Raw genomic sequence first — 25,468 nt, forward strand, 5'->3', positions numbered from 1 at the left:
CAGGATCCGAGACGATACAATGTTCCCATCGTTAATGAAGAGGCAATTGTGTTTCAAAGTAAAGATGGTGAGCCTCAGTTTCACCGCAATACTGTCATGCATTTACGTCCTGATGGAACCAACCAACCTAAATTCCAACGCGTGGACATTTGTTTTCCTAAACTTGATACTTTGACATACCCCATTTTGTTTCCAACTGGCCAGGAAGGATGGAGTGCTGGAATTTGCAGATATAAAAAAAATCAAGCACAGAAAAGATCGCGGGTATCAATGAAAGAATATTTTTCCTACAGACTCTCAGTAAGAGACGAGTTTAATCCATTACTCAATGCAGGAAAGCTAACTCAACAATACATAGCTGATGTTTACGTTCGAGCAGAATCAAATGATCTCCAGTGGATTAAAAACAACCAACCTGCACTGAGGGCCGATAACTACAAGTCGCTGATGGAGTACATAAATCGTGAGCCGGACGTGGTAGATCACCCTGCTGGAAAAGCGGTTATTATGAGTGCAGCGTGCACGCCGGGTTGTACAGTATATACAGTGGTGTGAAAAACTATTTGCCCCCTTCCTGATTTCTTATTCTTTTGCATGTTTGTCACACAAAATGTTTCTGATCATCAAACACATTTAACCATTAGTCAAATATAACACAAGTAAACACAAAATGCAGTTTGTAAATGGTGGTTTTTATTATTTAGGGAGAAAAAAAAATCCAAACCTACATGGCCCTGTGTGAAAAAGTAATTGCCCCCTGAACCTAATAACTGGTTGGGCCACCCTTAGCAGCAATAACTGCAATCAAGCGTTTGCGATAACTTGCAATGAGTCTTTTACAGCGCTCTGGAGGAATTTTGGCCCACTCATCTTTGCAAAATTGTTGTAATTCAGCTTTATTTGAGGGTTTTCTAGCATGAACCGCCTTTTTAAGGTCATGCCATAGCATCTCAATTGGATTCAGGTCAGGACTTTGACTAGGCCACTCCAAAGTTTTCATTTTGTTTTTCTTCAGCCATTCAGAGGTGGATTTGCTGGTGTGTTTTGGGTCATTGTCCTGTTGCAGCACCCAAGATCGCTTCAGCTTGAGTTGACGAACAGATGGCCGGACATTCTCCTTCAGGATTTTTTGGTAGACAGTAGAATTCATGGTTCCATCTATCACAGCAAGCCTTCCAGGTCCTGAAGCAGCAAAACAACCCCAGACCATCACACTACCACCACCATATTTTACTGTTGGTATGATGTTCTTTTTCTGAAATGCTGTGTTCCTTTTACGCCAGATGTAACGGGACATTTGCCTTCCAAAAAGTTCAACTTTTGACTCATCAGTCCACAAGGTATTTTCCCAAAAGTCTTGGCAATCATTGAGATGTTTCTTAGCAAAACTGAGACGAGCCCTAATGTTCTTTTTGCTTAACAGTGGTTTGCGTCTTGGAAATCTGCCTTGCAGGCCGTTTTTGCCCAGTCTCTTTCTTATGGTGGAGTCGTGAACACTGACCTTAATTGAGGCAACTGAGGCCTGCAGTTCTTTAGACGTTGTCCTGGGGTCTTTTGTGACCTCTTGGATGAGTCGTCTCTGCGCTCTTGGGGTAATTTTGGTCGGCCGGCCACTCCTGGGAAGGTTCACCACTGTTCCATGTTTTTGCCATTTGTGGATAATGGCTCTCACTGTGGTTCGCTGGAGTCCCAAAGCTTTAGAAATGGCTTTATAACCTTTACCAGACTGATAGATCTCAATTACTTCTGTTCTCATTTGTCCCTGAATTTCTTTGGATCTTGGCATGATGTCTAGCTTTTGAGGTGCTTTTGGTCTACTTCTCTGTGTCAGGCAGCTCCTATTTAAGTGATTTCTTGATTGAAACAGGTGTGGCAGTAATCAGGCCTGGGGGTGGCTACGGAAATTGAACTCAGGTGTGATACACCACAGTTAGGTTATTTTTTAACAAGGGGGCAATTACTTTTTCACACAGGTTTGGATTTTTTTGGATTTTTTTTCTCCCTAAATAATAAAAACCATCATTTAAAAACTGCATTTTGTGTTTACTTGTGTTATATTTGACTAATGGTTAAATGTGTTTGATGATCAGAAACATTTTGTGTGACAAACATGCAAAAGAATAAGAAATCAGGAAGGGGGCAAATAGTTTTTCACACCACTGTATGCACAAATGCCAGAGGCAACAGGCAAGTCGTTCACACTACCACCGCTGCCAAAAGCGAGACTGCATGGATAAAAACAATACACGAAGGCGCCTACAATGCGCTTCTGACTAGCAGAATCGTACACCAACGTCGCCGCCATACTGTGAGTGGCACTGTGGACGCACCCACCCTCCATGATATTTCATCCCTACAAATATCGGAGGGAACAGAAAGTGATTGCCATTCTGGGATTTGCAATTCGTTGCTTCACCACGTTGAAGCATTCATCAACTGATACTCACCCTCACCTGTTCTGGTTCTCTTCTCGGTACTCAAATGTGGCACTTGGTGCCGCTGCCCACCTGCCAAGTTGTTTTGCCTGCCTAAGGTAAAGTCATCTCTGATGGAGGATTGCAGGAATCGTAGGGTAGAGGGGTCCTTTCATCGGATTGGCTGACTCAGCTGTGGAATGACCAATAGGGGGAGGCGGCTTGATGGCTGAGGTCTCCAGGACTCTGAACAAACCCAAATCATATTATGGGATATCATCTACTGTTAAATTCTGCTCTGTACTTGTAAAATTTTTATTTTTATACTGTATTGAGGATTTGTTCTGTGTATTGTATTGTATTGTATTGTGTTATTGTATTGACCCCTGAACTGCCTTTCCAGAGGTTTCTTCCATTTTTACCCTACAAGGGTTTTTTTCTTGTCTTCTTAGAGAGTCAATGCTGGGGGGCTGTCAAGAGGCAGGGCCTGTTAAAGCCCACTGCGCCACTTCTTGTGTGATTGTCTTGTATTGTATTGTATCAAACATCGAAGCATGCACATTGATCCTCAGAGCGGCTTTCTGTCACATGTAGACAGAGACTCTCATGCCACGTTCCAACTTTTAGCACACTGCGCCCCCCTGACTTCTTGCTGGTACTGCAACTCACACTCGTTCATTTCTGAGGATGCTTCAAATGAAATCTGGGAATGTATGGCAGCCATGATGCGGGCGTGAAGTATAACCGAGCCCTTACGCTGAAGAGGAAATGCCCTTGAAATAGGGGGGGCTTCAACAAGACAAGGACCCCAAACACACCAGTAAACGAGCAACAGACCAACGAGATGGACGTCATGGAGTGGCCAGCCCAATCCCCAGACATCACAAATGCTGTTTCTGAGGCAAAAGCCAGAATTGTGGAATGGAGTCCAGTCATCCTGGGGCCACAAGTTGGCCGACTCCATGCGACACTTGAGAGACGGCGGACAGACGACAAAATAGGAGTGCGGCGATTCGAAGGAAACCAAGATCTTGAAACGTTCTTCAGTTTATACAGCGAATGTTTGGGTTGGCACCCTGCCTGGGATTGGTTCCTGCCTTGTGCCCTGTGTTGGCTGGGATTGGCTCTAGCAGACCCCTGTGACCCTGTGTTCGGATTCAATGGGTTGGAAAATGGATGGATGGATGGATGTTTGAGTTGGTAAAGAAGAATGCCGACACTGCGATTTGTTCTTCACTCTCTGTAAAGGGGTAACACACGTTTGATAAAATTGTCATCATGTTTTGTTCTGGAGCAGAGCGGGCCGTATTCCCAGTGCATTGGCGTGTATGGAAATAGAAGTGATGGTAAGGATTTGGAGCTTGATTCACTATTTTTTTAAACACACTGCTATTATGCTGAACTCAAGTGTATATAAAAGATGAGCAGACAGACGATGCCCATTTCAAAGGCAGTATATAATTCTGACAGATCCACAGGAATGATCCTCAGCGTGTAATCCTGGCCAAGCAGCTGCCGCCGTCCATCATGCGCCAGCTCCCTCCTTACCTTCGCTAACGTCTTAAATGCTGCCTACACATTCATATTTGAGCAGACGCCACGGCTACAATATCATATTAGGCCGAGAATTTGAAACCAGCGCAGCCTTGGGCTCCAGGCAGCAGTCAATACGATTAAATTGGAACAGGGACTCACTGCAACAATATAATGTGTCTATTGATTGAAGCAGAAACCCCAAGATGTGCCGCATTCCCATCTGCATCAGCAGATTGCGTAGGTGTAATGTTTCAGGAAACGTCAATAAAAGAAGAAGTTCAAAAAAAAGACTTTGAATGAGACAGTGCTGTCAAGCCGGCAGCTCAGCTCAGCGCAGACGAATCGGGGGACTCGTTCGTTTCTAAGCTGCGCTCTCCACCACTACGGGCGACCCGTCCCGTGTCACTCCCTATATCTGTGAGAGTCAATTATCACCCTGCGCTTTGTGCGACTTTCACACACACGGCACTCTGCCCAAAGATCACCGGTGCAAGGCCTTCAACAGAGCATCATGGGAGTCGAGGCAAGCATGCCAACGGTGCACACCTCATTCTAGGCGCCTTGATTAATCAAGATGAGAAGAGAACACCTTTGAGCCCCTAAAAATAGGGGGACCATGTATAAAAACTGCTGCTGTCTCAATGTTTTTCGTTAAGCCCCTTGAATTAAAGTTGAAAGTCTACACTTCAGTCGCGTAACGATTCCTTCATTTCAAATCCACTGTGGTGACGAACAGAGCCCAAATGATGACAATTGTGTCACCGTCCAAATACTTAAGGGAAATTACGGCTTAATGACAAAAGAGTAAACAGTGGCAACAATCAGAGGGACTTGAATCAAAGGACACCAGGGGTTCACTTACTAATGGGATACGAGGGGTCACAAAACTTCAAAAAAAAAAAAAAAAAAAAAAAAAAAAGGGGGACAGAAGTAAAGTGTCATCCTGTAACGGTTGTCATGGATACGAGTGGGTGTCACTGGTAATTTGCACCTTCCACTAGTCCTGTTCGCGTTGGAAGACCGACCAATGGTTCGTGAAGAAAGGAGCAAACAGACTGTAAGGGGAGGAGCCAGCCATACTGTAAGGGGAGGAGCCAACTGTAACTGTAACCCAGCGTTTCTCAACCTTTAAGTATTTGTGACCCGAGTTTTCATAACAGTTTTAATCGCGCCCCCCTAACATTTTTTTTTGAAAGGAGCCCACTAATACCAATTTCTTTTTTAATTAATGATATATCATAGATGCATATTTTACTATACCTGTTTAACTTTTATTGACATTTATCTAACTCTATATTTATTTTTAAGTTAATTTAATTTATTTTGGTTTCAATAGATGTATTTTTCATATTTTCGATTGTTGTTTTCTTTTTTCCCCCACATGTTTGCGCCCCCCCTAGGGGGGCCTGCCCCACAGTTTGAGAAACACTGCTGTAAGGGGAGGAGCCAACCATACTGTAAGGGGAGGAGCCAACCGTACTGTAAGGCAGAGTTTCTCAACCTTTAAGCATTTGCGACCCGAGTTCTCATAACAGTTTTAATTGCGCCCCCCTAACGTTTTTTTGAAAGGAGCCCACTAATACCAGTTTGTTCTTTTTTAATTAATGATATATCATAGATGCATATTTTATTATACCTGCTTAACTTTTATTGACATTTATCTAACTCTATATTTATTTTTAAGTTAAGTTAATTTAATTTATTTTGGTTTCAATAGATGTATTTTTCATATTTTCGATTGTTGTTTTCTTTTTTTCCCACATGTTTGCGCCCCCCAAGGGGGGCCTGCCCCACAGTTTGAGAACCACTGCTGTAAGGGGAGGAGCCAACCGTATGCAAATCCGTGGCGGGAAAAAGGTGAAGGAGGAGAAGAGAGAGCCAGACGCCACCAAAACGACTCAACTCACCGGAATAAGTCCACTGAACTCGGGATTCATTTCTGTAATGATCAGCTTCCTTTTCTGAAGAGTGAGGTGAAGTCAATCAAGTGAGGACCCGACGGGCCAGCATTAGGGACTGGGTGGGATTACGTTGCCTGCCTAAGGAAAAGTCATCCCAGATGGAGGATCGCAGGAATTGTGGGAGAGAGGGGTCCTTTCATCGGATTGGCTGGCCCAGCACTGTTTCAGCTGTGGAATGGCCAAATGGGGGAGGCAGCTTGAAGGATGAGGTCTCCAGGACTCTATACAAATACAAATCTTATTATGGGAAATATCATCTACTGTTAAATTCTGCTCTGTACTTCTAAAATTTATATATATTTTTTTTTAATTTCTTACTATATTGAGAAATTGTTCTGTGTACTGTATTGTATTGTACTGACCCCCTTCTTTTGACACCCACTGCACGCCCAATCTACCTGGAAAGGGGTCTCTCTTTGAACTGCCTTTCCCAAGGTTTCTTCCATTTTTCCCTACTAGGTTTTTTTGGGAGTTTTTCCTTGTCTTCTTAGAGAGTCAAGGCTGGGGGGCTGTCAAGAGGCAGGGCATGTTAAAGCCCATTGCGGCACTTCCTGTGTGATTTTGGGCTATACAAAAATAAACTGTATTGTATTGTATTGTACGTTAACCCCAGAAGAGGCGGTACGGCTCGGCACATCCTTCGCCATCACAGTGACTAACAGTGAAGATTTAAAGGACTCGGCTATCGTGAATTTGTTTTTCACGTTTGTGTATTGGTGGTGTATGTTGTTGACTGTTTTTGTTTCATGATTGGTGTGGTGGGGGGGGGGGCTGGAAGTTCTGCAGCGCGGTGTTATGTGTACAGGGGGTTTGTTTGTTGTGTCCAATTCCTTATTTTACTGGACAATAACAACTCTCTTGTAACTTCCGCTGGTGTGCTTCTGCACTTGTGGTGGTCTAGTAGGGAAGCAGTGTTGGTCGCTCGCAGCCCCGGCATCATTTATTTTTTTTTTCCTAGGATGGTGGTGCGTGTTATAATCGTGCCAGCTCGGGGAGCGGTACAATCTTATGTCACGGTAGCTGATCACATTTTTGATATTGGGTTCTTTACTGGTGGTCCTAGCCCCTCCAAGAAGGTTTAAAAATGACAAATTTCAAAAACGTAATTATGTGAGGTATTTATTAACCCTTTCAGCCCTGGAATTCCTGTTTAATGGGAAAAAAAAATAGTTTGTGAGATATTCTACCTTTGGGGTGTCTAGGAAGCTCAAAAATCTTAATACATAATTCACCTGCCTCCTCACTCACTCACTCACTCACGTCGCCTTCTGCACAGCTGCCCGAAAAACCTTACGAGACCGACATCCAACCCCAACATCGCGGCAGGCGGCAGATTTACGGCTGCAAAAATTCAAAGAGAAAGGCGACTTGGATTAAAGCTCTAGAGGCCTGAAAGGTGATTTCGACTACAGCTCAAGGCCTAATTACACATTCATTCAATACACCTATATCAGGTTTGTGGTGCTCATACTTATTACTATTCCATATTGTACTGGAACACTCATCATTCAATATTATACTATAGGCCTGGAAAATTCATCAACTAACAGTACAAGCCTGTACAGTAATGAATAAAGTGAACTACAATCATTATAAAACAACTTCTTCGTAGCTTATCATTTGTTCTTCATACACTGCTGACACAAACTCGTGCCCGCTTCATCTTACGTTGTCGAAACGGGCTCTTTGTCTACTGAAAAAATAAAAAAATGATCACTATTATAATACAACCCGACCAGTAATGGCGGACTGCACAATAACGTGCAGCGAACACACTTGACTTGCCTTCTAGTTTTCCTGCTCTTTCTTTCTCTGTACGTTTTACCATTCGTTTGCTCAGAGGTTGACGTGCTTGCTGTTTCCTGAGCAGCTCTTCTTTTCTTCACCTTAACAGCCCTCTCTTCTTCGTCGGCATCTTTTCGCGTTAAAACTGATTAAGTCCGTGTTTGTAGATAGATAGATAGATAGATAGATAGATAGATAGATAGATAGATAGATAGATAGATAGATAGATAGATAGATAGATAGATAGATAGATAGATAGATACTTTATTAATCCCAAGGGGAAATTCCCATACTCCAGCAGCAGCATACTGATATTAACAATATTAAATTAAAGAGTGATAAAAACACAGGTAAAAACAGACAATAACTTTTTATAATGTTACCGTTTACCCCCCCCCCCCCCCCCCCCCCCGAGGGTGGAATTGAAGAGTTGCATAGTTTGGGGGAGGAACGATCTCCTCAGTCTGTCAGTGGAGCAGGACGGTGACAACGTCCTAATAAGTAATTGTAATTACTTAGTACGTTTTCCTTAATTTTTCACTTAAGCTGGCACTAGACTTAAGAATGATTTAAGATATGAAGACACAGAGGAAGTGACGGTGAAGATGGTAGGAATGAGAAAGGCGTCTGTACACATGCGCTACATGGCCGCCCTGCAGCCCGCTGCCGAGAATTGACTTTACAATAAAACAAAAGTAAAAAGCATAATAAAAATCATCACCCAAAAGTGGACAGTAGAGGTCACATAGTGTATGTGTACCAAATTTCACGTCAATACGTCAAATGGTTTGCAAGCTGCAGGTGATTTAAAATCCTGGACAGACAAAACGGACAACCACGGCAGTGTATTATAGAAGAAGATTAGCTGCCAAATACTTCAATCTTCTTGAGGAAATAATGTTGAAAGTGGAGCTACTTACTATGTGGTGCGCACAGTCCAGGAGGGTCCATATTCACTTCCTTGTTTCGCGGACTGAATGCCAGTCTGCGCTAATAGTAGCACACGCCCGGTGCCAACAGCTGCTAACATACCCGTGTTTTATAAAAACGGCTGCATATATACATATATCCATCCATCCATTTTCCAACCCGCTGAATCCGAACACAGGGTCACGGGGGCCTGTTGGAGCCATTCCCAGCCAACACAGGGCACAAGGCAGGAACCAATCCCGGGCAGGGTGCCAACCCACCGCAGGACACACACACACCAAACACACACTAGGGCCATTTAGAATCGCCAATGCACCTAACCTGCATGTCTTTGGACTGTGGGAGGAAACCCATGCAGACACGGGGAGAACATGCAGACTCCACGCAGGGAGGACCCAGGAAGTGAACTCAGGTCCCCAGGTCTCCTAACTGCGAGGAAGCAGTGCTACCCACTGCGCCACCGTGCCGCCTATATACATATATATGTACTAGTAATAGGATGACAGGGCTGAAAGGGTTAAGACTACTTCAAGGTCAGTGATTCCGAGTATGACGTAATTTTTGCTCCTTTACTCGCACTCCTTCACAGGGTAACACATTTCTATTACAATCGAAAAATATTTAGACATTGAAGCAGACATTTTAATATTTCAAATACCCGATTCATCGATTCTGGTTTATTACGTCCTTCTAACCCATGAAGTAAATCCTGACGTTTCTTTCAGACACTTCCATTAGGACAGCTTACGTTACTTCAGATGTTTTGGTTTCTTTTTGCTTCTGACACTTTATGTTGAATTATTTTGAATCCTTGTAAGAAACACATGAATATCGAAGAAGCCTCCTTTGGGCCAGAGCTTTACAGTTTGCCTCTCCTCCGTTTGTGGCCATTTTGAGTTTGAACGCCTTTCCTCTGTAGGCCGTAGGCCTGCTACTTGAGTTTGGGGCTAGGCTGCCTGGGGATGGGTGACAGGGCCTGCTTTTTGGGGTCAGACCTGTGCTGTCAGGTTTCAGCTGGGATTGTTGCCCTGACTCACGTTTATGTTTTTGTTCATTTAATCTTTAAGTTGTGACTGAAATATAAGTTTGCTTATTTTGTTATTAATTCTACAAGATTTCAACTGTAATGCGTTACACTGCTTTGTTATTTGGAAACGTGGTCTGATGACAGTAATAGGTGTCTTTGTATCACGTTACCCCCAAGTGTGCCTAGTAAATAATAAAAGTGGAGGTCAAATTGTAAATATAAATTAACAGCATTTCCATATTTTTTGGGCCTTTTATGCTACCTTATGTATTAAGAGCCACGTTTTTGTTCAAAACGATTACACAAGGGCTCAACCCGGGACAACTTAAGCAGATGGGCCAGTCCCATTTAAAAGTCGCCAATGAACGTAACCTGCACATCTTAGATGATGAACCGACACACAAACAGGTGGGGGGCATGAGTAACGACCAAGTGGTGGGATCCAAACCCTGGACGTTGGATCAGCAGACTACCACCACACCACCCCTACTCCCCTGTAAATGACTTTTATTTACCAGCTTGAGTAACCATTTTGTCAGTCTTTGTATTATAAAATGGCTCGGGTCGCAGAGCAGACTGCAGCAGAGCACAGATGAGGGCCGATGAGACTCGTCACAGCTTTGTTCGTTTGTCTCCTCCTCGGTAAACGCCGTTCATTTCAAAGTGCCGCAACTTAAAGGCTTCACTTACACACCGTTGTCTGAAAGGACAGCACAAACAGTACGAGCGTCACCAGAAGGCAGGGCCTCAAGACCTCAAAGCCCCCCAAACTCCCTTTTCTGGGTCAGAATGCCGTTACGGCAGAACATTACAAGACGTTTCTAAATTGAGCCGTGTGACATTGAGGCGACACTGCAGGAGAAAAATAAGAAGGCCTCTTAATAAGCGGGCCTCACCCAAGGGAAATGTCAACCTTTCTGCTCAGCCGACACTTTCTAAAGTTGGCAGGCATCCTTCAATTAAGAATGTGAACAAAAGTTTATAAAGCCAAGCTGGGAACAACCGACAAATGTGAAGCTCTCTAAAATGAAACCACCCTGCTGGGAAAGGCAGGGACATCTTCTTTGGGGCCATTCAGACAGAGGCCACACTGACCGGCACTCCATATCTAAATGAATGGACGCATGACGGCACTTGAAACAGCCGCGACGACAATCGTGGGGACATCCGAGGGTCATTTAGTCCGCCTGCTTGGTTTGGTAAAAGCTAAACTGCCCCGATATTTCATCCAGTCGTGTTTCAAAGAGTCATCAGGGCTCAGCTGTACGAGTTATTAATGTGCTGCAAAACAATTTAGGAAAAAGGGGGCCGACTGCGCTTCACTTGCACTTACTCTCCAGTAGGGGTCCTCAGTTACAGGTGGGTGAGTATTTACACAAAACAAAAAGAAACCGAACAAGAAAACCTGAAAATAAACTTCGAAAACTGAACCCTCGTATCACAAAACCACATCAATAAAAATTCTCAGCCCCGACGACTTTGACGCCATTACTTTATCACCGACTTCCTACACAGCAAAAGGGGCTCAGAAGACCCAACTAATGGTTTCAGTATTTGACTACTGGCGCCCTGAATACCTCGAGTGTGTTAAATATTAGAATAAGAAATCCTGGCGCTAAAAGAGAACAACTCTTTATAAATGTAACGAACAACACTGTAACTGCCATGCTAGTTAATAAGATCGGCCAAATCTGCTTTTTAGAATGAATGAACAAAACAGGCATCTTCAAATATCGTTTTACTGCTCGTCATTAGTGACAACTATGCATTCGGCGGGGAGCCAAAAAGAAGCACCACATTTCAAAGGTTTATTCTACACAAACACTACAAGAAAAAATCAATGTCATTACGACACAAGAAAGGGGATATAGAATAGATTTGGTTCAGAGTTTTAAAAATGATGTCTTCAAGGTGGCGGCCATCATTAGCGATACGCTCTTTGACACGATTTCTGAACGCTCATGTGACTCATTCAGCGATTTCGTGGCGAGTGTCGTCCTTGAGGGCATCAAGGTTTTGAGGTCGGCGTGTGTAGACCTTCAACTTGAGAGGAAATCGCACGGAGTGGCATCAGCCGAACATGAAGGCCACCCAACATCGCCGCACCGGGAGATCAGCTTCCCCCGGAAAACTTACATGGATCTCCGCTCAGGCCGTATGAGCTGTCACGCCAGGTGTCCACCACATCCATGTCTTTCAGTTCTCCAGCATTTCAATGTCATGTTCTGAAGTGACGGTGACCATTGCTCCCCCCTCCTCAAAACCGTAAGAGCCTAAAATGCAAAATTCTGACAAAACTGTAACCCGTGTGCTCACTGTGCGGGGTCTCTGATGAAGTTCACCAGGGTCAGTTTCAGTCCAATAGTGACAGTTTTGCTTATTTATGCAACCACTGAAATGGAAATGTGCCTCGGGGCTGATGTCACATACAATACAATTTATTTTTGTGTAGCCCAAAATCACACAAGAAGTGCCGCAATGGGCTTTAACAGGCCCTGCCTCTTGACAGCCCCCTAGCCTCGACTCTCTAATGCTTGTCGGGAAAAAATGGAAGAAACCTCAGGAAAGGCAGTTCAAGAGAGACCCCTTTCCAGGTAGGTTGGGCATGCAGTGGGTGTCAAAAAAAGGGGGTCAATACAATACAATACAATACACAGAACATGACGATGGCATCTCGATGAACGGTTTGCTGAATGTCGGCGCACAACTCTCTACGGCTCTCCCAGTCTCTCTCAGTGTGTTCCTGCACTGTCATCATTGTGTAAGGATGGAAATAAAGGACCTCGTGCAAATCAAAGACGTGTTCGTAATGCCAAAGGTAGAAGCGCACTGAGCGTCTAGCAGACTGCAAAATGGACGCCTTTACAGCTTAGATGTTTTCAGCCATTTGTAGATTCCGAGGACGGCCTGGAGATTTTCTCTTTAACGTTGTACACTAGTCTGTCTAAATTTAGAATTATTTATCCGATTTGGGACGTCACCAAATGCTGAGGTGCATTCGGGAGGTGCGTTGCGTAGTGATGATGGATTATCATTTTTGAAGAACACTTCGACAGTGAAAGCAACGGTGGGCATCAGACCAAGGCGTGTGGCTGACTGAAAACGACAAGGCATCGCCTATCAAAGGACCCCCAGCCACCCCAAGTCACTCGCACAATGACCTTGAGAGATAGGGTACTTCATTTTGGCTCACCCTGTAGATAGATAGATAGATAGATAGATAGATAGATAGATAGATAGATAGATAGATAGATAGATAGATAGATAGATAGATAGATAGATAGATAGATAGATAGATAGATAGATAGATAGATAGATAGCATAGTAGGCAGGATTAGATAGATAGATAGATAGATAGATAGATAGATAGATAGATAGATAGATAGATAGATAGATAGATAGATAGATAGATAGATAGATAGATAGATAGATAGATAGATAGATAGATAGCATAGTAGGCAGGATTAGATAGATAGATAGATAGATAGATAGATAGATAGATAGATAGATAGATAGATAGATAGATAGATAGATAGATAGATAGATAGATAGATAGATAGATAGATAGATAGATAGATAGATATGAACTGTTCCCCCTTCTCTGTCCTCAGGTAGATAGAGTAGTAGGCAGGATTAGATAGATAGATAGATAGATAGATAGATAGATAGATAGATAGATAGATAGATAGATAGATAGATAGATAGATAGATAGATAGATAGATAGATAGATAGATAGATAGATAGATAGATAGATAGATAGATAGATAGATAGATATGAACTGTTCCCCCTTCTCTGTCCTCAGGTAGTTTCTGTATGACATTCTCTTCCCGTTCTGTCTTTCTCAGTTACTCAATATTGGTGGTTTTGCTCTGAGCTCAGCTAAAAAAGAAATATGGCAGATGCTATTATTTAACTATTTGCTTGACATATCTAATTCACATTAAAGTTTAATGCTTATAGAAGCTCTTAATTACTTTTATGTCTATTTATGCTAGTACATGACTTTTTATTTTCCATAGTACGCCCTCTAGTGGTGTCACAATATTCTGCTGTGTTAAACTCTTGGTTAGCTAGTAAAAGTATTCATTCATCAGAATTTCATCCTAATAGATTACAAGTGTGGAATTCTAACCCGCTCCTCAAATCATTTCTGTAGAGTCGCTCTGCGAGTTACACATCATATTGATGGCCGGTCAGTCCTGGTATTCGCACTCACCTTGGATAACAATGAAGTGTAAATCTTCTTCAAGATGTCATCCATTTCTGTCAGCTTCGGTCCAATCAGAGTGCTATGAGGGCCGCTCAGGTGACCGATGTGGTCTAAGCCAAGGTAATGAAGAATTAACATGTCCCAATCGTCTCTTTTCAGAGTAGAGTCCAGATGCCTTGTTATATTATTATCCACCTTTAAGAAAAAACAAAAAAGAGAAAGTTAAAATCCGACATTTCTCCACATCAGTAGTTCTTACATTCCCAAAAAAGTACCACAGATACTCGTGTATAAGTCAAAACATTTATGCCTTAAAATTCATTCAAAAAAATAGGGTCGACTTATCCGCGGGGCAACACAATTGTCCATAGAATTTGGGTAATGACATTGTACACTCAACGCTTCACGGTCTTAAGTCACCGGTCATCTGCCGTTTCCCATGGTCTTTGAAATAATTATAAGCCAGCAATACTATTGCTAATTAGCTAGTTTTTTTTTTTAATTTCATTAAATAATTCTTTAAACTGTGAAATACTTGAATTTGAGCATTAGCTTTTGCAGGTATTGGATAACAAACATACCATTAGCTGCCACGTGCAACCAGATTTGGAATCAAAAGAACCAAGGCAACGCACGCTATCAATGCGATGCAAGCGCAGCCCGCGATTCAAAAAATTGCTCTGCCTACCTGTTTGTCTCGTCTGACAGTAGCTGAAAAGCAGCATCAGGAGAGAGCAGCCTGAAGTAGTCCAGCAGCGGGTGATCTGTCGTGTCCAACAGCAAGCCATGCTGTCTTGTGAAGTCCGGTAGCCAGTTCTGCTCCCACGGATCAATGTCTGGGTATTCCTCCCACGCGAACCTTGCCGTAGGTGCATCGGCTGCGCGAATGCGTTCAGCTGTCAGCGGATCAGCTGGCGTGGCATCGGCTGGTGTCCGATCAGCTGATGCCGGCTTCTCACTCTCTTGCTCGATCGCCTGATCACTGTCAATAAAATCAGATTCTGAAAAATCAGAGTCCGACTCCGCGATAATGTGCGAAACATCGTCTGCCGAGTGTTTTCTTTTCTGCACTCGCTTCGCTCCCTTGCGACATATCGACGCCATCTTTCCTTTGTTTACATTTCGCAACTCATGCACACACAAGGATTAGTTGCAGAGTCAACGAGTCTAGCATTTCTCCAAGCACAGAGGGAATGCCTGCGACGTGACAATGAGTTTTGTCACCATTAACAGCTGATTGTCACCCTCTGTCTCTGATAGCTGTCAAGTTTTACCCTCGACTTATACGCAGGTCATAACAAATTTCGTAATTTTCCGGCTTAAAAATACACTCAACTTATCTGTGAGATCGACTAATACGCGAGTATCTACGGTAAATAAATTTTACCTATTGTGTATGGTCGTGACACGTAATCGCCACACAATAACATTTATTTCTATTGCACATTTTCATACAAATGGTGCAGCTCAGAGTGCTTTACAAGATGGAGAAGGAAAGGTTTATATGAAACAAAAATAAGATCTTAATACATAAATCGCCTGCCTCCTCACTCACGTCCGTCCAAAGCCGAATGTGCAGTCGCCTTCTGCGCAGCTGCCCGAAAAACCTTACGAGACCGACATCCAATCCCAAAATCGCGGCAGGTGGTGGATTTACGGCCGCAAAAATTCAAAGAGAAAGGTGACTTCAATTAAAGCTCTAGAAACCTGAAAGGCCATTTCGACTACAGCTCGAGGCCTAATTACGCATTCATTCAATACACCTATATCAGGTTTGTGGTGCTTATACTTATTACTATTCCATATTGTACTGGAACATTCATCATTCAATATTATACTATAGGCCTGGAAAATTCATCAACTAACAGTACAAGCCTGTACAGTAATGAGTAAAGCGGACTACAATCATTACAAAACAACTTCTTTGTTACTTATCATTTGTTCTTCATACACTGCTGACACAAACTCGTGCCCGCTTCATCTTACGTTGTCAAAATGGGCGCTTTGTCTAGTTAGGCAATACTAAGTAACAAAGAATACAGTAAAAAAAATCCTGATGGGCCGGAGAAAATAAAATAATCTGCAGGGGTTCCAAGGCCTCAAGATCCCCCAGCCGCCCTCACATAAATGATCTCAGTCAGTCCTCATAGATTACAGGCTTCACGTGAAAGAATTAAGATGATGATGCTGGTCATGTGGACCTCTGGCCTTCAATCCATCAACGGAGGGATTGCATGGTGCCCTGATCAGGTGGTAGGGGGCACAGAAAAGGAACAGCAGAGAAAGCAGGGGTTAGTGTGGATTGCAGAGCCATGATAAATACGATAATTCAACGCACATAGAGAATATCAGGGTTACACTAAAATGAAGCTATGAGAGAGCCATGTTACAATAACGAGTTTTTAGCAGTACTTTAAAGTGCTCCACCGTATCAGCCTGGCAAATTTCTATCGGTAAACTCATATTCCAGATTTTAGGTGCCTAACAGCTGAAGGCCGCCCGCCTCACCACTTGTTGTAAGTTGAGCTCTTAGAATTCTAAGCAGACCCTCATTTGAAGATCTAAAGTTATGATTTGGAGTGTAAGGTGAGATATCGCATGGAGCAGATTATTGAAGGCTTTGTAGATAGATTGTAAACCATCAGCAGGATTTTAAAGTCAATTCTAAATGCCACAGGTAACCAGTGTAGTGACGCTCAGACTGGGGTGATGTGCTCATCCCGTTTACCCTTGGGTAATGGCCTCCAGCTGCCGTCCAGGGTGGCGGGGGGTCCTCATGGAGAATCACCACCAATCGACGTCCTTTCCCCTTGGAGAACAGCCACAGATAAACATCCCATAGTGGTCGGGTTCCCCCTAAAGAATCTGTGCCAGTCATCATCCCGGTGTCCCCCCCTTGGAGAATCACCGCCCACCATTGTCCTTTATGTCATAGTCCCTTGGACTTTCACTGCTGATTGTCGTCCTGTGGGGTGGGGGAGAGGACTTGTTTCAGCCATGGAAGCGGTGACCCAGTGTGACCATTTCTTATTCGGTATAGTTGTAATTCTTGACTCAGCACGACCCAATTATCGTGACATCACGTGACCCGTAGTTTAAGAAACTCTGGTCTACATCCTAAAACTGGAAATACTGAGGACCGCCAGCCCTCAGTGCTTTAGCCTCCGCAAACTCTTAATTTGGGCCTAGTGTATGCGTGTGTTCATTCACCCTGCAACGGACTGGCGCCTTGTCCAGGGTGTGGGATATGGCCGGCCATTCATCCCAGCCAATACCCCCAGGCCGCCAGATGGAGCCCTCCCTGCGGTGTGGAGGTGCCCCGAATTACAACAGGGCATCATGGACATTGGAGTTTTCCTGTACAGCCCTGCTGGCTAACGTTGGGGCTGCCAGGGGGCGCTACAGGGAGGCCCAGAGACTTCTATTTTACCTATAACCTGGAAGTACGCCTTAGTCACAGCGACAGAGGAAATGACGTGCTTCTGGGATGAGAACTCTGACCCGGAAGTGCTAGGAAGTCACATGGACTGAGGGTTCAGAAGCACTTCCGGGTCGAGAACTATAAAAGACAGAGAGATCCCAGACAGACGAGCTGAGTTGGGAGGAAGGGTGGCAACGCGTCTGGGAGTGGAGGATTGTTACTGTTTATTGAGAATTGTAGTGATTTATGAGTATTGTGGAGTGGAGGGTGCTTGGTGCCCTAACCCTATTATAATAAAGTCAAGAATTGGACTTTTATCTGGTGTCTGATCAGAGGGTTCAAAGGAGTGATAGCGCCACCTATCTGTCACAAGGGTTAGTTCCTGCCTTACACCCTATGCTAGCTGGCATAGGCTCCAGTGCCACCTGTTCCCCTGGTCTGGGTTAAACAGGTTACAGAATGACCTGAGCTGGCAGGTCTTGACCTGACCTGAGGATGCAGACTTCTGTTCAGATGTTACATGTCTTCTGCTTTACAGATGATTTGTATGCAGTCATGTGAAAAAGTAAGGACACCCCGTGGAAACGGTTGACTTTTCCCACACATTGGAACAGACAGACAGAAGACCTTCAGGTAAGCAGGGTCTACTTGAATAAAGACCCAGGGACAGCGGACGCGGTGCCCTCCGTCACATCATCTAAAGCTCTGGTAAGCAGCGTTGGTCAGGGAGGGTCGTGGTGACTAGAGGTGTTTGTTCTGCCCCAGTTGCTAAATTTGAAACCAATCCTTACTAATAACAGATCTGATCTAATTTCACGGCTGGTTAGCGTTTTAACCCCACATGTCAGGTCATTCTTAGATTGTAGATTTTATTTTTTTTTCTGCATTCCAAGGATGTCATCCAAATGATGTACCGCCTTAAACAGATGAGTCATTTCTCTGGAGTTTCCCTTCAAATATCGCATTAAATCAGATGTCTCTGGGGATCCGTGTGGCAGACGTGACCAAGCCAGTGCGGTCTGAGGGGCCCGAGCAGGGTGTGCATGCTGGGTAAGCCAGCATGGAGCAGAACCTCAGGGAGGTGGGTCACCCCCAGGAGATGCCCAGGAGGTGGAAGGTGTTAAGTCGTTTCTCCTGCCTGGCGTATGTTGTCCAGATAGGAGTGTGCTGATCACACAAGAGCTGCAGACGGCCATCTTTAGTCTGGATTGTCAGTTTGGTGTCTTCTCTCAGAGGTGGGCAAGAGTTGCTGCAGCCTTCCCGATACGTTTGTTGATTTCATCATCCAGGGAGAGGGTGTCGCTGATGGTGGATGAGCAGATGAATGACTTCTAGTTCAGATTATATTAGATTATTTATAAAAGCACATTTAAAATAGCAGAGGTTGCGCCAAAGTGCTGTACAAAAAAGCATTAAAATAAACACAATACAAACAATCATGCAAAAGCAGATTAATGAAACAACCAACTGTAACATCCTCCACAATCCCATCATACACAATGAAAGACGGAACAAATAGGACTTAATCCGACTTTTAAGCACCTCGATCGAGGATGAAGACCTGATGTGAAGAGGTAAGTCATTCCAAAGCAACCACTGAGAAAGCTTGGTCTCCTGTTGGCACTACAAGGAGCAGTCGTCCAGATGACCTCAGTGCTCTTGGTGGCACATAGGGGTGAAGGAGGTCACAGATATATTTTGGTGCCAGCGAGACCACACAAGGCTTTAAAAACAAACAACAAAATTTTAAAACCAATGCAACCGGTAGCCAGTGGAGACGGAGAGGCTAAAATGGCGGAGATGTGATCCCTTTTTCTCTACCAAATCAAAAATCATCTCGCTGCCGCGTTCTGAACTAGATGAAGGCGCGACAGGGCAGATTTTGGCAGACCCACATACAAGGAATTACAATAATCTAGTCGAGATGTAATAAAGGCATGAATGACTGTTTCCAAGTCCTTCTGTGATGGAAAGGATTTTAGTTTAGAAATTTGCCTCAGTTGGTAAAAACTGGATTTTACTACCATGGAAACTTAGTGATGACTCAAAGATGATACCTGACATCATTATGAATCATTGCTGCCAAAGGTCACAGTTGTCGATGATGATGACTGGCAGTGCCTCGACATCCTGCCCCATCACACTGAACTTTTTCAGACTGATGGTCCACCTGAAGTCCTTGCAGGCCTGGGCAAACCGGTCTATCAGGCTCTGGAGGTCCCACTGCAAGTGGATTCAGACGCATCCCCAAAGACATCCTCTACGGCCAGCTGGCGTCAGGCAAGGGAACAGCAGGCCGCCCACAGCTGGGCTACGGCGGGACATGAAGGCCTTGGGTGTGGGTGCAGAGTCCTGGGGAGACCATTCGGGTGATCACTCAAAGTGGACTGGCATCTTGAAGCAGCACCTCAAGTCCAGAGGAGGAACACTGAGATGAGATGAGATGAAATGGGATGGATGCTTTATTAATCCCAAGGGGAAATTCAAATACTCCGCAGCAGCATACTGATAAATAATAATATTAAATTAGCGATACACTCTTTGAGATCATTTCTGAACACTCTTGTGACTCGATTGGCCATTTCAAGGGGAACAGCGGCGATTTCGTGGCGAGTAGCGTCCTTGAGGGCTTCAAGGTTTGGAGGTCGGTGTGTGTAGACCTTCGACTTGAGAGGAAATCGCACAGAGCGAGATCAGGCCACCCTACACCACAGCACAGGGAGATCAGCTTCCCCACAAAACTTGCATGGATCTCCGCGAAGGCCGTATGAGCTCCAGGCGTCCACCACATCCATGTCTTCCATTTCTCTAACATTTCAATAGATAGATAGATATACTTTATTAATCCCAAGAGGAAATTCCCATACTCCAGCAGCAGCATACTGATAATAACAATATTAAATTAAAGATTGATAACAATGTAGGTAAAAACAGACAATAACTTTGTATAATGTTAACGTTTACCCCCCCGGGTGGAATTGAAAAGTCACAAATTGTGGCGGAGGAGCGATCTTCTCAGTCTGTCAGTGGAGCAGGACGGTGACAGCAGTCTGTCGCTGAAGCTGCTCCTCTGTCTGGAGATGATCCTGTTCAGTGGATTCTCCATGATTGACAGGAGTCTGCTCAGCGCCCATCGCTCTGCCACAGATGTCAAACTGTCCAGCTCCATGCCAACAATAGAGCCTGCCTTCCTCACCAGTTTGTCCAGGCGTGAGGCGTCCCTCTTTTTTATGCTGCATCCCCAGCACACCGCGGTGTAGAAGAGGGCACTCGTCACAACCGTCTGATAGATGTTGAAGGACGCCAGTCTTCTAATGAAGTATAGTCGGCTCTGTCCCCTCTTGCACAGAACATCAGTATTGGCAGTCCAGTTCAGTTTATCATCCAGCTGCACTCCCAGGTATTTATAGGTCTGCACCCTCTGCACACAGTCACCTCTGATGATCACGGGGTCCATGAGGGGCCCGGTCCTCCTAAAATCCACAAACCAGCTTGATGGTTTTGCTGGTGTTCAGTTGTAGGTGGTTTCAGTTGCACCATTTAACAAAGTCCTTGATGAGGTTCCTATACTCCTTCCACATTAAAAATAACGGAGTAACTGTAACTGAGATGTGGCCAGCCAGCCAGCCAACAATGGAGGAGAAGAAAGCAAAAAGTGCCAATTAGTGCAGATTGCATTGGGGACACGGACACAGTCACAGTCCAGGTGACCTCGGCCACATGGCTGTCCACCCCATCCTGGGTATCCCATGGGCACATGTTGAGCAGTCTCACGAAAAGATTAAATCCGTTTGTCTTTGGTCTCCCTGGCGTGATGTTCTACACAGATGGCCACTCCTGTATCAGTTTCCTCAGTCAACAAAAACAACAGCAAGCAACAGAAAGTAGAGCCCACTTTTCCAAAGCCGCCTGTGACTGATGGAGGCCTCACCTTAGTTCACGAGGACGACACACAGGTGTGAAGGGTGACATGGTAGCGGGGGACCTGCTGGCTCCTCAGTCATTTGCATCTTAAGACTAATAAGGAGCCATTGAAACAGGGGGTGCAGCTTCATTAAGACTAAAATAAGAAATGAAGTGTGAGAAACGTGAACAAGTGAGACCACCAAAATGAAGCTTTAAAATGCTGCTTGAGCTGCAAGGGCTTTGTCAGCAATAATTGACTTCTCATCAAGAGACTGGATTGGAACAAAAATCTGTGGCCCACCAGGACTGACGTTGCTCACCCCTGATCTAAATGATTTGTCGCATGGTTAAAAAAAAAAGTCTGTCCCCTCCATCACTTGAAATCCATCAATCAGAATCAGGAGTTCCTATGATTAGAACCTCCATAGGGAGGAGGACTGCAGGTGGAGCCGACTCTCCAATTGAATGTGCAGATACACAGCGTCTGGTGTCCTCTTTGCTATTGCTTGGTACTCAAATGTGGCACTTGGTGCCACTGCCCACCTAAGGTAAAGTCAGCTCTGATGGAGGATCACAGGAATTGTCAGGTAGACGGGTCCTTTAATCGGATTGGCTGACTCAGCTGTGGAATGGCCAATAGGGGGAGGCGGCTTGATGGCCGAGGTCTCCAGGACTCTGAAGAAACCCAAATCCTATTATGGCATATCATCTACTGTTGAATTCTGCTCTGTCCTTGTAATATTCCTATTGGACTATTATATTGTACTGACGATTACTTGTGTTCTGTGTTGTATCGACCCCCCTTTTATGACACCCACTGCATGTTCAACCTACCCGGTAAGGGGTCTCTCTCCAAACTGTCTTTCCCAAGATTTCTTCCATTTTCTTTTTCCCTACATGGTTTTTTTTTTGTTTGTTTTTTGGGAGTTTTTTCTTGTCTTCTCAGCACAGGGGTTCTTAACCTGAGGTCTGTGGACAACCTAGGGGGTCCATGGATGGATTTCAGGGGGTCCGTCAGGGTCAGATAAAAAGTAACATTTAAATTCACTACACAGACCGGTACGGTTGATTGTTCTCACCTGAACTTTCTCACGTGATTTTTCTCTTGTATTTATCTCACCTAAGCCTAATGTGTGAGTTACGTACTCGTGAGAAAAATAACATGCGAGAAAGTTCACGCAAGAACAATAGCCGTCACCATACAGCCTCCATCACCAAATCCCAATCAACTGTTTCCCATTGAAAGAAATGAAGGACAACGCCCCACCCTACCACCGCTTACTGCGCCGACCCCATGGTGTCTCGTGACTTGCTCTTGGCCTACGTTTACCATTTAGCTGTGCGTCATCATTCTCCGCACGACCGCCATCTTGTGCCACTCCATAAGAGCAAGGGGCTAATCCTCGCTTATCACAGCTCGATGATCTTCTCACATACTGGTGGGGATTAATTGCCCACAATTCCTTTCAAGTGTGGCTGGCTGAAAAGTGAGGTGTGTGCACGAGGGTGCAGCACGGAGAGATGTGTGTGCAAGGGAAGTGAGAAACCAATCACACTCTGTGTGTCTCTGCTTGTCTGTCTATGAAGATTTGGTCTTCGGCCGCTCTGTCCGTCTGGTGGGCACTGACACAGGCCTACTCTCGTCTAGGAGCTAGGAGTGCTCTGATCCCCTTTGTGAATCAGGGTTTTCAGCACTTGTTTCTAATGTAGTGTGCGGCCGGGACGTCTCCACGCAGGACAGAGAGCGTGTCTAGAGTGTTACCTCCCCCAGAATGCTAGGTGGCAGCGGTGCCTCGGACTCCTGCAGAGTTCCAATGGATCTGGAGTTGGAGCCCTTATGGGCCGTTCTTACGCCACACCTGGAAGTAGGTCAAATACCTCAAGCACTTCTGGGTGCCTTATAAAAGGAGACAGCTAGCCACTACTCGGAGAGCCAGAGTCAGGAGGAGCGGAGGAGAAGAGAAGGAAGAGAAAAGGAGAAAAAGGAACCATCACAAGCGAAGAACCCCAAACAAAATTCCAGCAACTTACATGTCCTTAATTACGAGAACCTAACAGAGTCAAGATGAGGCAAACACAACTTCACCAAACAAGAGGGCCTTCAAAACCTTCTTCAGCACATTGATGGGGTCCGAGTTTCGAATGAAGGTGGGCAGCTTGTTCCACCAGCCATGAAAGAGAGTCTGGACTGACATTTGACACCACGCAGAGGTGGCATCACCAGACATGAGCGGACCTCCCAAGTGTCTCCATACACATATAGAGGCAGACCTTCTAACTACTCTCTAGGCCAGGGGTCCCCAACTTCGGTCCTGGAGGACAACAGTGGCTGCAGGTTTTCATTCTAACCCTTTTCTTAATTAGTGACCTGTTTGTGCTGCTAATTAACTTCTTTTGAATTCATTTGAATTGACTTGTTCTTGAAGACGCAGACCCCTTCATTGTTTCTTTTTCCTTCATCAGCAGCCAAACAATAACGAGATACAAAATGAGCCAAAACACGACCAGCTAACTGTGACCATCATACAGGGTGAGCCAAAATGAAGTACCTCATCTCTCAAGGTCACTGTGCAAGAGGGTTGGGGTGGCTGGGGGCCCTTTGCTAGGCGATGCCTTGTAGTTTTCAGTCGGCCACACGCCTTGGTCCTGTGCGCACTGTTGCTTTCGCTGTCGAAGCATTCATCAAAAAACGACAAATCCATCATCACTACGCAACACGCCTTCCAAACGCACTTCAGCATTCCTCCTGAAAGTGACGTCCCAAATCAGATAACGATTCTAAATTTAGACAGACGGGCGTACAACATTAAACAGAAAATCTGCAGGCTGTCCTCGGACTCTACGAACATCTGAAAACATCCAAGCTGTAAGGGCATCCATTGTGCAGTCTGCTAGACGCTCAGCGCGCTTCTGCCTTCGGCATTTCCAACACGTCTTTGATTTGCATGAGGACCTTCATTTCCATCCATACACAATGATGGCAATGCAGGAACGCGCTGAGAGAGATTGGGAGAGCCGTAGAGAGTTGTGCGCCGACATTCTGCAAACCGTTCATTGAGATGCCATCGTCATGTGACATCAGCGACGAGGCACATTTCTGTTTGAATGGTTGTGTAAATAAGCAAAACTTTAGCTATTGGGCTGAAACCAACCCTGGTGAACTTCATCAGAGACCTCCGCACAGTGAGCACACGGGTTACAGTTTGGGGCGCCGTGGCAGAATTTGGCATTGTAGGCCCTTACTGGTTTGAGGAGGGAGAAGCAAACGGTGACCGTCACTACAGAACGTCACATTGGAACCTAATCAAGGACTTTGTTAAATGGTGCGACTCAAACCACCTACACCTGAACACCAGCAAAACCAAGGAGCTAGGGGTGGATTTTAGGAGGACCAGGCCCCTTATGGACCCCGTGATCATCAGAGGTGACCGTGTGCAGAGGGTGCAGACCTATAAATACCTGGTAGTGCAGCTGGATGATAAACTGGACTGGACTGCCATTACTGATGATCTGTGTAAGAGAGGACAGAGCCGACTATACTTCCTTAGAAGGCTGGCGTCCTTCAACATCTGCAATAAGATACTGCAGATGTTCTATCAGACGGTTGTGGCGAGCGCCCTCTTCTACGCAGTGGTGTGCAGGGGATGCAACATAAAAAAGAAGGACGCCTCATGCCTGGACAAACTGGTGAGGAAGGCAGGCTCTATGGTAGGCATGGAGCTGGACAGTTTGACATCCATGGCAGAGCGACGGGCGCTGAGCGGACTCCTGTCAATCATGGAGAATCCACTGAACAGGATCATCTCCAGACAGAAGAGCAGCTTCAGAGACAGACTGCTGTCACCGTCCTGCACCACTGACAGACTGAGGAGATCATTCCTCCGCCACCACACTATGCGACTCTTCAATTCCACCGGGGGGGTAAACGTTAACATTATACAAAGTTATTGTCTGTCTGTATACCTGCATTGTTATCACTCTTTAATTTAATATTGTTCTTTGTCAGTATGCTGCTGCTGGAGAATGTAAATTTCCCTTGGGATTAATAAAGTATCTATCTATCTATTGAAATGTTAGAGAAATGGAAGACATGGATGTGGTGGACGCCTGGAGCTCATACGGCCTGTGCGGAGATCCATACAAGTTTTGTGGGAAAGCTGATCTCCCTGTGCGGCGATGTCAGGTGGCCTGATCTCGCTCTGTGCGATTTCCTCTCAAGTCGAAGGTCTACACACACCGACCTCCAAACCTTGAAGTCCTCAAGGACGCTACTCGC

At 44.9% G+C, this 25,468-nt stretch overlaps 1 protein-coding gene across 2 annotated transcripts in view; it reads right to left on the reverse strand.

Moving 5' to 3' along the window:
* Positions 1 to 25,468, reverse strand: part of pigg (phosphatidylinositol glycan anchor biosynthesis class G) — a 1,234,979-nt gene that overhangs the window by 1,110,380 nt on the left and 99,131 nt on the right. For both annotated transcript variants that reach the window (XM_051929903.1, XM_028805895.2), the window contains exon 4: positions 13,872 to 14,060. In XM_051929903.1, the coding sequence (XP_051785863.1) occupies positions 13,872 to 14,060 (189 nt within the window). The remainder of the gene's footprint in view (positions 1 to 13,871; positions 14,061 to 25,468) is intronic.

Source organism: Erpetoichthys calabaricus, chromosome 7 (assembly GCF_900747795.2).
Source record: "Erpetoichthys calabaricus chromosome 7, fErpCal1.3, whole genome shotgun sequence".
NCBI classification, from domain to species: domain Eukaryota; kingdom Metazoa; phylum Chordata; class Cladistia; order Polypteriformes; family Polypteridae; genus Erpetoichthys; species Erpetoichthys calabaricus.